The sequence below is a fragment of the Cicer arietinum genome, chromosome 8, assembly GCF_000331145.2.
Source record: "Cicer arietinum cultivar CDC Frontier isolate Library 1 chromosome 8, Cicar.CDCFrontier_v2.0, whole genome shotgun sequence".
NCBI classification, from domain to species: Eukaryota; Viridiplantae; Streptophyta; class Magnoliopsida; order Fabales; family Fabaceae; genus Cicer; species Cicer arietinum.
Window position 1 is genome coordinate 3,080,147 of NC_021167.2, and position 15,249 is coordinate 3,095,395.

The window sequence follows — 15,249 nt, forward strand, 5'->3', positions numbered from 1 at the left end:
TTAAGGATAATTAGATATCAGGTTATGAAAAACTCGTTGACTCCATACCTCAAGTGATTCAACCTATATAATTTGAGAGTTTCTCTATTGAGCTACACAAATGGTACAAATGGAAATTATAGTCAACTGTAATAAATTATGCATGTATGAAAGTTTGATCCTTGAAGTCTTCAATCGATGTTTCTCCGGATTCCCCACATGGTTGCTGCCACTAACTTACACTTAAGTCAACATATAACAACCTCACAAACCATGAGATCAATGTTGACTCGATAATATTGTTCAAAGAGATTTGGAATTGACAGGGCCCAACCATAGTTCGGACGACACTTTCGAATACGACACACATGAAAACCTCTGCCAACTTGTCTCTCTACATTCGAGACCCTTGTGCACATTGTGAAAGATCGTAAAGATGTCCAACTACTTTGTAATATAGTTATTAAGCTTGAATTTTGAAGTAAATTCGTTAGCCTTAGTCTTTTATGCTTAGCATGAATGAAATCTTACTCACAACGACATTGGAAATCTCCCTTAAACATGAAAAGTATTATTTAGTGTGGCGGTTAAGAAACTCTGAAAATATCGAAATTCTTTGATTTTATCCCAAAGTATAATGATGGGAAGGTATTTGTGCATTACATCTCTAACCAAATTGAAATTATTCATAAGTCTTTGATAAAAAGCAAGGTCCTTAAGTATAATTTGATTAACTCTAATAAAAAATAATGGGATTAAAACCCCATGGGAGTTATGAAGATAAAAGTTGATGGTACATACACCTATATTGATGGTTCATCGACTTGTGTGGAATCATTCGCGATTATGATGGTGAGTTAATTAATTGTTTATATTGCAAATTGACATCTAGTAGCTCTTTATTTTTTTAAATGTCAGTTTTTAGCAATGATGTTTTATTGACTTGTGACAAAGGTATTCATAATATTATATGTGAAACTGATTATCTGTCACTCACCTTATAATCAATAAATGGTGTACTAAGTTTACTCAATTATTTATCCTCCACAAATAGATTATATATATATATATATATATATATATATATATATATATATATTACATTAAATAAACTAAATTTACTATTTTAGTCATAATGCTCCTTATTTTGTTAAATGACGTACCCACATATTTCTTTGTTAATTTCAGAAAATTATCATTTCCAACTTCTGTTTTAGTAACATCTTTAATAAAAAAAAATAAATGTATTTGTTTAGATCCATAGAATAATCTCATTACTCAGTCAAAATGGAGTTAAGCGAGTAAAAACCAAATAGATGTTAGCTTTTTGGCAAATATAACATGATAAAAAAATGGTAATATAATTGTGTTTAGTTTAAATTGTAACAAAATTAATAACACTCTTGCTAATTACTAGTGTAAATCTTAGTTTATTTATGCTTTCCCGCTCCACAGACTTTTGGTTTCGTTCATATACTTTTTTTCTTTCGGGTATACTGTTTATAACTTCGTCTAGAAAACTTATATTAATATATTTAATGTTTAGTACTTGCATTAATGTATTTAATGATATTTGAATTTAATTCATTGATATTATAAGTTTTTTTTATTCATTGTAATTTGATTTACATGGTACTCATTTTAATAATTAAAATTGTTTATTTTATTTTATTTTATATTGTGGTTTATTCTAGTATCTTTTATTTTTTTCTGTCGGTCTTGAATTAAATACGTATTTTAAAAAAATCAATAATATATTTGTAAAAAATTTATTCTGAGATAAATAATCTTTTTTAAAATTCTTATGTAATATTATTTATTTTTTAATTATACCATCTAATTAATTAATACTATATGCATTATGCATCACTTTTAATTCGATATTTTTTACTTTGTATTAATGATAATGGTGAATAAACTAATACTTAAAAAGAAATCTTAGTAAAAATAATATTTTATCTATTTTATTTATATATTTGTCTTCATGTATATAAAACAGTCAATTGAATAACTATAGTCGAAAAGCAAAAACACTGTCTTGAAAGATCTGAAGTCAAATATGAACGTATTTATATATAAAAACGCAATATATTTATATCTAAAAAGACAATTGAAAAAATAATGCACAAAATATACACAATTTCCCATGATGATGTTATTTAATATATCACAATTTTCAATGTATTTATATTTTCACAAAAATATTTAAAAGATGCAAAATTAAATATATATTATGTTACTTTTGATATGCTATTGATTTTTTAAATTATTAGATGTATTTCTTATTATATTTAAATATATTTGTTATTAATACTAATATTTTATTTTTAAATATAAAAAGTCAACTTAGATATATAAATACAAAGTTATTTTTAAAATATTTACACATAAAATAGATACATCAAATTCACTATTTACTTTTTCTTTTAATATATATAATAACTGAGCATTAGCTTTTTATAAAATATAATAGTATGTAATGACATAATTTTTGAGGTGATGCAAATAACTGTTAGAGGTTATCGGATTTAATAACACGAGCATTAGTGATTTAATATATATATATATAGATAATTATTTTTGTGCACTTAAATATATATAAATTTAGACACTATATTATTTGGAAAAAAAATTATAATTAATATATATATGATAAAATTTTACAATAAATTTGTTTCTATTTACTTGTTTTTCTGTTATGTGAAGGTTATTTATACATTCCAAGAAAATTTGTAACTGTTTCTTTTCGTGAAAACATTTAATTTTTCTTATAATATGTTTAACTATTTACTATTCTCTCCTAAATAAGTTATATGCAAAATAGGTAAATTACACATTTTAAAAAATATCGGTGAATATATTTAATCTATGCAATCCTAATAAAAAAATTAAATCTATTACCTAAATTGTCTTTAATGATTAATAAATTTGGTCATTAAAAAATATAAAAAAGTGTATTAAATTATAACAGTTTATATATTTATCATTAGATACATTATTAATTTTTATTTATATTTCATTCTAATAAATATGAACTATTTTTGTTTATATTTTATTTTAAAAATAGTATTTTATTAAATCTATTTTTTTCTCTTCAATAAACAGCTAATCATATTTTCAACGAAACAAAAATTAGTGTTGTATTAAATTTTTAAAATGATAAATAAATTAAAAACAAAATTTGTCTACTAAACAACAAATAAAAGATAATATATAAAATATCATACATTCAATTCAAATAATAGTATAAAAAATATTCCATATACTAAAATGCAAATTCAAACACAAAATACATCTCCTTACCTATATCTTGTGTGAGTAAATTTCACATTAAAATAAAAATACCATGAGAGTTAATATTAACATTTAATATTATAAATTTCAAATAAGCATTAATACATTGATTCAATAGGATAAGCATTAAATTAAATATGGTTCATAAAAAAAATAAAGCATTAAATATAATCATTTACGATGTTCTAAAATAAATAATTTAAAAAACATTAGAAGTGTTGTAAAAGTCAACATATAATAAATTTAAAATAGGAAGGAGATATATATACTAGTATTAAATACATAAAATAATAATAAAAATAACTCAAGTCCATGAATAAAAAATTGGAATCTAGTAACCGGGTAAAGAGTACTAGTAATATTAATTGGGACCACCTTCAATAAAAAAACAAAATCTAAAACTAAAATGAAAACCCTAAATTAAATAAATACAAAAAAATTCCAAAACCTTCCTTCTTCCCTCCTTTCTTCTGTTTCTCTCATTCATTCACGCTTTTCTTCCTTCGTCATCATCATCATCACCTTCTTCAGTTACCCTCATTTTCACTATATATATAATAACACTATTTTTCTTGTCACTATTCATTCATAGCTACTTCACATTTCAATGGATTCTCGTGAACCAATACCACCACATTCTCATCCTCAATCCCAACCTCTTAACATTATGTTGGTGGGGCCCAATCCTTTCGCTAACAATGTCCCGACTACATTGATGGCACCTGCTACTGCTCGATTCCCTCCGTTTAATGTCCCTTCAACTCATTCTGAGCCTTTCAATGATAACCGTTCCTTGAAGCCATGTGATACTGTGGCAGTCACTCCTTCTGAGTCGTTAAAGAAAAAGAGAGGTAGGCCAAGAAAGTATTTTCCTGAGGGTAATGTTTCTTTGGGCTTGGGTTCTGGTTCTGCCTCGGGATCAGGATCAGGCCCGGCCCGTCCACCACCCATTACTACTACTACTACTACCATTGCTTCTCCTACTTCTTCAACTGGAAAGAAGAAAAGAGGAAGGCCACTTGGCTCTAAAAAGAAGAACAAACAGCAGCAGCAATCAATGTTTCTTTCAATTTTTTTTTTTTTTTAAATTTTTAATCCATATTTTACTTTGTTCTGTTATATATGTTGATTATTTTCTTTCTGTTTTGTTTTCCTTCATTTTTTTAGGAGTTTCTGGCTCTGGTGTTACTCCTCATGCTATCGTTGTCAATCCTGGCGAGGTATGAACTCTCAGCCAGTATTAATTAATTTTAACATTAACATGTCATGACATGTATATTGCATTGTAGAAATTGAAATATTAGACGGAAATTTGAAGTTGGAAAAAAATGAAAATTTTGTCTCTAATTCTGTTGCTTAGTGTTAGAGATGTCAAATTTGGTGATCGATTTTATTTTATTTTAATATTTTTCTAGTAATGTTGACTTTCACAATTTTAAATGTTAGGTTATTTTATAAATTGCAATGCTAATATAGATCTTTTTTTGCTTTCTATTTGATGATGTTAAAAAGGTGGTAACTTTATAATTTTTTTTGTGGAAGTGCTTGTTGAGAGGCTTGGTGGTGGTTGCTGTTTTGTCAAGGATGGTTCTTCTTCTTACTAATATGTTTCTGTTGTTTGTAGGACATTGTTGCAAAACTTACTGCCTTTCTTAAGGGAGGGCCTTATAATGACATGTGCATTCTTGCTGCCCATGGTACAGTCGGTAGTGTCAGCCTTTATCAGTCAGGGGGTATTGTGAATTATGAGGTACTTTTTAAATCTTTTTAGAATCAATTCAATGACATGCATTGATTATCAGAAATGTTTTGTTTGTGGAATGTTAATTGGAAAAGATCTGATGCAATATGTATTTGCTTGATGTGTATATATTGTTAAGGTAGCATTTGGCATGTGACAGTGTGGTCTTTGCCGGATTATGGCCGGCAGCCGAGATCTGCCATTAAAATGGCTTATGGATGAAACGTGATGGATATAATAGGTATTGTGGTCTTTGACAACTGGCACAGGATTTACCATGCCATAACGGAAATTCGATAACACTGTTTAACAAATGCTACCTAATAGTACACTGCTTATCATTGAGAATGTAAAAATTCATGCAAATATTTATTATCTTCCAGCACATAATCAATCTTTTCTCTTGGATGTGTGTTTGGTTATGTGTGGTGGGTTGGAGATTGACAAGGGATCACAATCTTACTGATAGAATGGCGGGATCACACAATCTTCTTCAATCTCCCTTTAAATGTTTACCGGATCGATTTTCATAAACCAATTTGAAAACTGGATTTGGTTACCTTTTATGCTGGGTTTATATTTAGAGAAAATGGAAGATCGAAGTGAAAGTAAACGATTTGTAAAAATATTGTTTAGTTTTAATAATGATTGCCAAGATAATGTTGATAAAAACTAAACCAGATATTATTTTCATTAGCCTAATTTTGAAATTTCCATTTAAGTTCGTATTATGTATGATTTAAAGGTTAGTTTCCGTGTCTTTTATTTTGTATGCATTTATGTGTGTTTTGTGTGTGCAAGTATAATTTTGTATTGCATAAATTCCTTCTAGCACCTGAGTTAATTCTTCAGTCCTGAACTCCTTCTTGATTGTGAGAATTACCACTATATTTATACGCCAAAGTAAGTGTACCTTGCATTTTTGTGTCTTTGGTTTTTTACAAATGCTGTTTCCCATGGTTATTTGAAAGTCTTAAATCATATTGATGAAATTTTTCTAAGGTAGCAACTTCTTTAGTTTTGTTTGTGTTTAATTGTTCATAGTTTATTACATTTGAAAATGTCAATATTTTATTCCGATAGTTCATTTATATACCTAAATATGTTTGATTTTAATTCTCTTCTGATGATGTCTTTTTTTCATTCTAGGGCCAATTTGAACTTATATCCCTCTCATGTAACCTGGAAATATCTGAAAATAGCAGTGGTGATAAGAAAATAAGTAGCTTGAAGGTGTCTCTAGCGGGTTTTGATGGACGCCTTTTGGGAGGTGTAGTTGCTGGAAAGCTTACCGCGGCATCCTCTACCCAGGTATTGCTTTCAAATGGTAGACAATTTAAGTTGAATTTTAATTAATGGACCTGTTGCCCATATTCAATGTTATAAAAGCACACTGTGTATGTAAGTTCTTGGGTGTAGATTTTTCTGCACGAAAGATTGATCAAACTATGCTGCATCAATGTTATAAAAGCACACTGTGTATGTAAGTTCTTGGGTGTAGATTTTTCTGCACGAAAGATTGATCAAACTATGCTGCATCAATGTTATAAAAGCACACTGTGTATGTAAGTTCTTGGGTGTAGATTTTTCTGCACGAAAGATTGATCAAACTATGCTGCATCATGTTTATGACTTTTTAAAAATCATTTACAGATCACATTGGGTGGTTTTACTCTGGGTGGCAAAAAGCTTAGCTCAAATGACCTGAAATCTGGGCCTTCTTCAACGTCTCCTTTTGTTGCTTCCGGGACTCCAACCAGTCCTACCTCTGAAGAGCATTCGAGCGGCGATTCCTCTGGTGATGGCGAGAATAGTCCTTTTAGTCAGGGGCCTGGAATCTACAACAATGCTGATCAGTCTGGTCACAATGTGTCAATCTACCAACAACTGTGGGCGCGCCAAACTCAGCAGTGAAGATGGGCCTTTTCAGTTTATCGGTGCAGGAGCAGGTTATTTAGATGGTGGTTGTTCAAAGTTGTGGCTGCAGGTAGAATTATAAAATGGTAACAATGACATACATTATTGGGGACAAATTTTAGGAGAGTTTATCTATATGTTCTATATCCGTTTATCTTTATTTTTCTGTTGATTTGGATTTTCAAATCTTATATGAAACACTGCTAGTGAGGGTAGCTTTTGGTTTCTGAGCTTATTGCGGATTTGAAACCGTTTGTGACTCTATTAGAAATATATGAGATATGCACCTTCTCTTTTGAGCTGCATATTTTTATTTTTCATTCATGGCGTTAACCATCTTCACCTCTTATTTTTCATCCTTGCTGTGCCTAAAGAGATTATCCGACCACCAAAACTGGAAAATAAGACGCGATTTCTTGTTTTATTTTGTCCAATTTCTTAGAAGCATAGATATGCAGTAAGATATAAATTTGAAGAAATCTTCAATTTAGTAAGAAAAGAAGTATATTACACAGGCTGACAGGCCACAGAAACCTTCCCAACCAAGTAGGGATCTTTACCAAAAGAGAGGAGAGAATGTTTTTATTAAGAGAGAAAAAAGATGCAATTTTCTTAATACAACATGTCAAGGGTGTATTTAGATAACTCCAGATTTTACTCATCTTTAATTTAAACCCAATTTAAGATATTTTATTTTCTAGATTTTTTTTATAATAGATATTTTCTAGATTAAATATTGATATTTTAAGAAGTTTTAGATTTATCTGATTTCAAATTATAACAGATAATTTCTTGATTAGATGCACTTTTAGATTTTTATATTTAAATTTTAGATTTTTATAATAGATATTTTTGTTGAAACTTTTTTCTTCACGCAAAGTCTTGTGTTGAATCCATTCAAATTTCTCTTCAATCTCATAACTTTGTTATGTCCGTTAACACCATCTAATAGACATCTTCTTGAAGATGACTGTTTATTTGAGTTGCAAACAAATAGTAAATGAATTGTATGTGCAAACAACAGGTACTTCAACTTCTTCATTGTCTACTTTGGGTTTTTAGTTCTAGTCTTTGACATGGAGTGTTGCTCTGTATTTTTCCACCTCTCTATTAACATTGATTTTAGCCTTCTGCCCTCATTTAACAACAATGAATTTGTGACCCTTGAATAGAATTACTAATTCCCAAGTATTTTTCTTTGCAACTGACTTAAACTCCTCATCCATAGCATATCTCCTTTTATCTTTCACATCTTTGTCAAAATCTAATGGTTCACTGTTTGTCAAAAGGCAATACAACTTTTGAAGATCAAAAGTAAATTCATTAGTATTTCATAAATGTCAAACATGTTTTGTATCTTCCTTGGCCTTTCCTTTGAGCTTGCTTCTTGACAAGTAGGTGACAAGAGAGGCGAAGTTGCATCTTAAATGAACATCATGATCTCTTAGGTCTTCTTCAATATATGAAAGGAAATTATAGACCATTTTTTTTCGACTGTCCAATTTCACATAGCTTCTTCATGAAATTTAACATTACAACTCAACACCACCTTTCCATTGCATGAGTTGTATAATTTGTAGATTTTAGAATCTGAATTATAGCCAATAAAGACATGTTTGATGTTTTAATCACCAAACTTACATTTTTATGTTGATGTACATGGATATAAGCCATCCTTGCAAATGGTTGACAGTAGTCTACTTTCTATTTCAGCCTTTATGAAGGATTTGGTCTTTTACATTTGATGTTGTTGAGTAATTGGACAATAATTTTATAAACCATCAAAGTTTATAAACCATCAAAGTACAACACATTTCTTGTGATACACAATTTATTGAACTATTTTGAAGGGAATTAATCTCCTTAATTAGATCTAAACATTTTGATGGTTTTATGTAAGAGCTTTAAAATTCTTGTAAGTTGTATTTTTTTTTCTCTTAAATTTGTTTAGAAAAATAAACCTAAGTTTTTTTTATTTTTTTATTTAAGGTATAAGATACGATAAATACTACTATAAATTCACACAAAAGTGCGACGTTCTGAGTTTAAACAATCTTAAATTTTTCTACTAAAATCATTAATAAAAAGATCATCCCAATAGTTGATATCTTATAGTTAGTTTTTGAAGAAGAGATTATCCCCACCATTGATATCTATGAGTAATTATAGACATCTCTTTCATCATTTATTTTCTCTCACATCTTCAAGTACTCCTTAGTTTTTTTTGTAGTCAAGTACTCCTTAGTTGAAATGACCAAATGACATGTACAAACGCCATGGTTCATCCTGCACACGAATTTTCTAGCATTTTGCTTAAATGATACTTAGATTCAAGGTACATAATGTATTTATTGGCATAAACAGCTTATCAATTAGTTCTTATTTTGATTTTTGGTTCAGAAAAATATCTTTTATGATAATCTCATCATTTTAAAAAAGTTAGTTCAAATTCAAAATATTATTCTTCAATTTAGACACAATAAAAATCAGTAATCACCTTATAGCTTTTATCTTTATAAGAGATTAAAATGTGTTCCTTCATTTACATTTGATGACTATTTCAAAAGAAATATTTTCATTGATTATTTTTGTTGTTGAAATATACATGTAAGTAATTAGTTGATGTGCTACTGAGGGAAGTTGAACCTCAATCAATTATATCTTTAATTCGTATATTTTTTTTTTCTCTCTAAACCACCTTCTTACAACTTCATTCGCATACATGTGATTACTAGAATTAATGTTAAGTCAAATGAATTATTTACAACTCTCTCTTATTCCTTGAGTGTCAGCATCAAAATAGACTCTTCATATTCATTTACAAAATTAGTCTTTCATTCTTATGATTTAGGAATACGAAAGTATTTTTAAGAGAAACAACCAAATTTATTATAACATAATAACATTCAATTTTAGATTTATCAAACCTCATTTCATCTATACTTATAATAAATGAAATAGAGAATTTGTGGTTTAGTCTAGGTAAAAAAACATGTATTGGATCTGGCTGAATATAAAAGTTTGATATATATTAATGTCATTGGATATAAGACAGATGTAAATCTATTCATAAATACTCAAAAATAAAAATGAAGAGACAGAGAGATTTGGTGCAACCCATTTTTCTACCAAAAATACACTTAGAATTTTTTCATAACTTGTCACGTAATAATCACCATTAATAAAAAAAAAAAACCACTAATGAGCAAAAGACAAAAAAAATGGAAAAAGGAATCCCATGATTGAAGATGAATATTTATAATAAAATAAAAATTCCAGTTGATAATTAATGTACGTTTTTTTATTTCTACATGAATAACATATCTTAGTGTAATAGAGCTAATTATGATAATGATAATGTACTCTTGCTCTAACCACATGTCTATGATGATAATGTCCTCTTTCCCCACAATTTTAATCACCGACATTCCTCTTTCCCATCCTCCTTAGTTATGACCTCGTCCTCTTCCTATTCTTTGTCAATGTCCATGCACACTTTTTACTCATAATTAATCCTCCATCATTTTTCCATGAAGATTGCATCTCTAGAATTTGCTTTAATGGTTCTTCTTGTTTTCTTTTCATTCTTTCTTCATGGTATAATTCACCTTCTTTAATTAGAGCCAGAATGGTTTTGCAATCTGATTCACATATAACAATTCTAAAGTCGTTGTGCCAACTCAAGTCCAAGCCTGTTTAAAGAAGCTTTGATTTTGTTATGTTTATTTATTTATTATATTTTTATAGGGAAATGTTAGTATAGTTAGTTCATATGTTAAGAAAATGGAGAAATAATGAAACCTCCTTCATTATTTTTTATCTTTAACAAATTCCATTTACAAATTAGTTAATCATAAATAGTTGTGTCAATGTATATAATCAAATAAGCTAAAAATCTATTGATATTAGAATATTTATTCGGCACCAAATTTTGTACAGATATTATTTTGCTTGTTTTAATTTTATATAATACTTATATTATCTAAATTTCAATTATAATGTTCATGTTGAATGTTTTAAGATTTAGAAAATAACTATTTGTGAATTGAATGACAAACATGAAGAGAATAATATTCGGCTATAATTAGTAATTACTTTTGGAGTCTCTTTGTATTATGATATAGATATACTTTTTAGGAAATTGCCATAGATTCTTGTAGAGAAATGATTTTTTGGCATTAAAGTGTGAATTGTTTTTTGTGTCTATTTTCAAAACACATGTAAGTTGTGGAGATTAAAAAGTAAGATACATATAGAGATAAACACATTCAGTGGGTATGTCTATATTTTGACATTCAAACAGTACAAAATGTTTTTCTAACTCATTCGGATTTCATAAAAACTCATAATCAATATTTTTCTATTTTGCTAAAATTATATTAGAGGTGATTTTGTTTATTAACATAATATTTTATCTTTTTTTTTTGTTAAGATAATTTTTCGATGTCAAATTAATCTTTTATGTTTAAAAATGTGATACTATTGTCATTTCTCAATAATATATGTTAGTTAAAGCCTTACTTGATCATTAAAAAAATAATGCAAATTAAAATAAAAATAGTTTAATTTTTTATGTCTTGTTTAATGTAAAAAATAGTTTGTCAACCAATCAAATTATATATGTGATGTTAAAAATAGATATTATAAAAATAATATGTTTATAATAATTTAACGTTTTTATTGGTCAATAATATTAATTCGAGATGCATCAAATTTTAAATATAAATTATTTTGTAACGAAAATTTAAATATAAATTCACCATTACGAGAATGTAATCTCTTTTGCTATACTTAACTCATCGATGCGTGTATATTAATTAAGTATTAATAAAATAGATGAAGAATAAAAATGGGTCCAATCTAAATATTTATAAACATAAAATATTATTTTGATAAAAATAAAAATGAAAAACTTATTTGAAACTCAAGACAAAAAATTATAATTAAGATCATGCTAACGAGTCCCTCAATAACAATTGTTAGAAAAAAAATAACTATTAAATAAAAAATCATATTTTTCACAATTACAATATTTACACAAATTTTAATATGTACTTTTTATATTTAAACTTTTAACAACAGATCTTAAGTTTATTAAGAAACCAAAAATAAAATTTTTACATAAAATAAAATAACTTTAAAATTTTAAAAAAGTTAAAAATATATATTTGAACATATTTTTAATTGATTTTTCTTTTTGAAGTCTTTAACGCCGCATTTGTCCTTAAGGCATTTGTTAAGATTTTTGTTAGTAATTAATTCTACTTAAAAACCGCCTCCTAACTCCTAAGGATAGTTTGAAGTTGCGTGTCCAAGTGGAGTCTGATCAATGTATTAACCAAAGTCTGCTCCATAAATACCAAAATTTCCCACCACGCGCCACTAGTGTCTCGGAAAGAGATTTCATTCAGGTGGAAGTTTCGATAGAGACTATCATTTAGGTTAAGGCTAGACCAGATGTTTTTATTTAATTCAGTACACAAGGTTCAAGCCTTTTTGAAACAACAAACTACTTTTTAGACTTATGCAAGCTAGCCACTCTATTTAGTCAAATATATCTCATATAATCTATTGAGATATATATAAATTTAACTCCTCACGCATGCACGCGCCTCCGTAGGAGCGTAGAGTTACTAACCCTCTCATGCAGTCCGAGGGATCCTTTCACCAACGGCTATTTATCATTACGAAATGCAACCCAACAAGGATATACATCCAAAGCAACCTTTTCTTTTCTTTATAGCCACCCAAATAATATTAATAATTAATAATTTATTTATATTCTAATCCAAATTCACAAAATATAAATATCTATTTTGTACATTTTAATTCTTCTAGCAACTTCGAGAGCCACCAAAAAATATTCATCCTCTTCAAACAACAACCTCGTACCTTCTTAACATTTCCCACATGGATTGTTTAGTCATGCCAGTTTCATTGATCCGTCGAAAATCCGCAGGTTCAAGGTTGGGTTACAAGCCTCTAATCACCGATGATGAGCTGGATCAAGATTCCGACAGCCGTGTCACGGTGGTGGTCGGAAAACATAAGAGGGTGTTTCTTGTGGACCCCATCATATTACAAGAGAACCCATTTCAGGTGTTGATGGATATTTCTATGAGGAAGGATACGGCAAATAAGGATAATTTTCATTTCACGTCAAGTGAACACAAAGTTATATTTGTGGATGTTGATGATATTTTGTTTGAGCACATGTTGTGGCTTATGTATAATGATACATCTTCTTTGTTTCAACTCAATTTGAAGGATATTGTTGATTTCTATACTCTTGAGGATATGTAATGTAATCATCTAAATTACAGAGTACTATTGTAGATTTCCCCCACAAAACAGAGGTACTATGTTCATTTTACAATTTTATGTTCATACTTTTATTTTAGAATCAAATCATCTCTTTGTCAAATACAGGTACATGTAATTTCTTGTATTATTATTATTATTATTATTATGTGTCTAATGAACGAATACCATTGATATATTGTATTATATTATGATTTATTTTAGATTTTTCTTGCTCAATTTCTATTTTCATTGCCAGGATTTTTTTCACTCTAGCTAATTTAATCATCTTGTGTAAATAAAGAAGCTATTTTACTCTTATATGTAATTTACTTTTGAAAAGAAAATAAAATCGATAAAGTTCACTCCTATAATTTATCGTTTAATTAAAAAAGTTCATAATTTATTGTATGTATACATATAAACTTAGCCTTTTTTTTTTTTTTTTTTTTTTAATTTAGGATTTTCTTTTCCATTTTGTTGAAAACTAGTCTAAAGAGTAAAATCAATTATTCATGGCTCTGGGTGTAGCTGTTTGGTCAAATTTTCAACCTTTGGTGGATTAGTCGGTTATGAAAAATGACACTCTTATACCTTGTGGGAGGTGTGAAAGAAAAATAGAATAGATAAATGAAAAAATGACTCTTGTGTGTGGCATATGTTTTACTATAGGCTTAACTGGTCCCTACAAATGACGAATTTGGTATGAAATTAATTAAAACTAAAGCAATGTGTTCTAAAATATACTCCTACAAGATAGAGATTTACATGTATAGTAACTTACAAGCATATTAATGATATTAAGGATTTAACATTATGTATGACCAACAAACATGAATGAATAAAGAGCAATAACTTTGGTGATGGTCTTTTACTCATGAAAGGTACAATTAAGTGAATCCTTGAAACTATGAAAAGTTTTAGAGTATAAACTTCTATTAAATATTTATAACACTTTCACTTGGATGCTCATTAACAATATGTATGTCTTAATAAAATCTTATAAGAAAAATTTTACTGAAAGATATTTGTGAAAGAAAAAGAGACAGCATCCTTGTAAAAAAAATTGATTGGTTAAAAATCTTTAACTTTTATTCAATACTTATATCACAATATTGTGGAAAATTATGAGTGGAAAACTATGGGACTGTATAGTTTGTTTTTATCTCTTTTAAGATACTAATCTTCCAAATTAGCGGTACATGGATATTATCCTAACATAGAAGAATATTTCAATCATTTTCCTAGAAGACAAACCACAAATCTTTTATACGTCTTGAATCAAATAATTAAACTCAAGTATATTCTCAACTTATTTTATACACTACTAATTCTTTGAATTATATTGTTATGGGTTGTTTCACAACTCTTCTTAACTTGCTGGTTTGAAGCAAATCAAGTTGTCCACAAGATTGTATATTTTCTAATAAAAAATTACAATTAAAATTAAAAAACAATATATTCATACAATATCTCATACTTAAAAAAAAAATTAAATTTTATATATATGATTTGGTTCAATTTAAAAAAAAATAAAGAATTTGAAACTCAATTTGATCCAAATAATTTCACAATAAGATCAAATATATATCCAATAATATTAGATTTTATATAATTTTTCTTTTTTATTTGGATTGATTTACAATTTTTTTTTATATAAATTATTTTAGATATCAACACTAACAATTATCACATGCTTGAAATGTAAGCTCAACAATATTGTCAAGACGTGTTTTTAGGCTATCTATATGCTTCATTAACTTTTTTCCTTTCAAAATTTGAGTTTTACACATGAAAGGAACACAAATAGCATGACACCTAATCAAATGTCAATAATTTTAATTTCTCCCCTAGGAAAACAAAATTCTCCATTTTTTTTATATTATCTAAAGGCTACATTTGAAAAGGGAATTGATGTTCAAACATCATAATTGGGCTTCAAATATAATGTCTATTTGTTTTTTGACTTTGCGTACAGTGTTTTTGTGACTTACTGTTGAAATTTTGTATTACAATTA

At 27.9% G+C, this 15,249-nt stretch overlaps 3 protein-coding genes across 3 annotated transcripts; all 3 read left to right on the forward strand.

Moving 5' to 3' along the window:
- The first annotated feature begins 3,686 nt into the window (after positions 1–3,686).
- On the forward strand, positions 3,687–4,360 carry LOC140919015 (uncharacterized). The gene has a single exon (XM_073364325.1). The coding sequence runs from the start codon at positions 3,881–3,883 to the stop codon at positions 4,358–4,360; it is 480 nt and encodes a 159-aa protein (XP_073220426.1). The 5' UTR covers positions 3,687–3,880.
- A 78-nt stretch (positions 4,361–4,438) lies between these two features.
- Positions 4,439–7,251, forward strand: LOC101504328 (AT-hook motif nuclear-localized protein 10). Its single transcript, XM_004511727.4, has 4 exons — positions 4,439–4,493; positions 4,898–5,023; positions 6,164–6,325; positions 6,668–7,251. The coding sequence occupies exons 2-4, from the start codon at positions 4,949–4,951 to the stop codon at positions 6,926–6,928; spliced, it is 498 nt and encodes a 165-aa protein (XP_004511784.2). The 5' UTR covers positions 4,439–4,493; positions 4,898–4,948; the 3' UTR covers positions 6,929–7,251.
- A 5,461-nt stretch (positions 7,252–12,712) lies between these two features.
- On the forward strand, positions 12,713–13,457 carry LOC101504661 (uncharacterized). Its single transcript, XM_004511728.4, has one exon. The coding sequence runs from the start codon at positions 12,842–12,844 to the stop codon at positions 13,232–13,234; it is 393 nt and encodes a 130-aa protein (XP_004511785.1). The 5' UTR covers positions 12,713–12,841; the 3' UTR covers positions 13,235–13,457.
- The last annotated feature ends 1,792 nt before the right edge of the window (positions 13,458–15,249 follow it).

Coding starts and splice junctions, on each gene's coding strand:
- LOC101504661 (XM_004511728.4), top strand. CDS start 12,842: ATGGATTGTTTAGTCATGCCAGTTTCATTGATCCGTCGAAAATCCGCA.
- LOC140919015 (XM_073364325.1), top strand. CDS start 3,881: ATGGATTCTCGTGAACCAATACCACCACATTCTCATCCTCAATCCCAA.
- LOC101504328 (XM_004511727.4), top strand. CDS start 4,949: ATGTGCATTCTTGCTGCCCATGGTACAGTCGGTAGTGTCAGCCTTTAT. Junction 5,024..6,163: donor GGGGTATTGTGAATTATGAG/GTACTTTTTAAA, acceptor TTTTCATTCTAG/GGCCAATTTGAACTTATATC. Junction 6,326..6,667: donor CCGCGGCATCCTCTACCCAG/GTATTGCTTTCA, acceptor AATCATTTACAG/ATCACATTGGGTGGTTTTAC.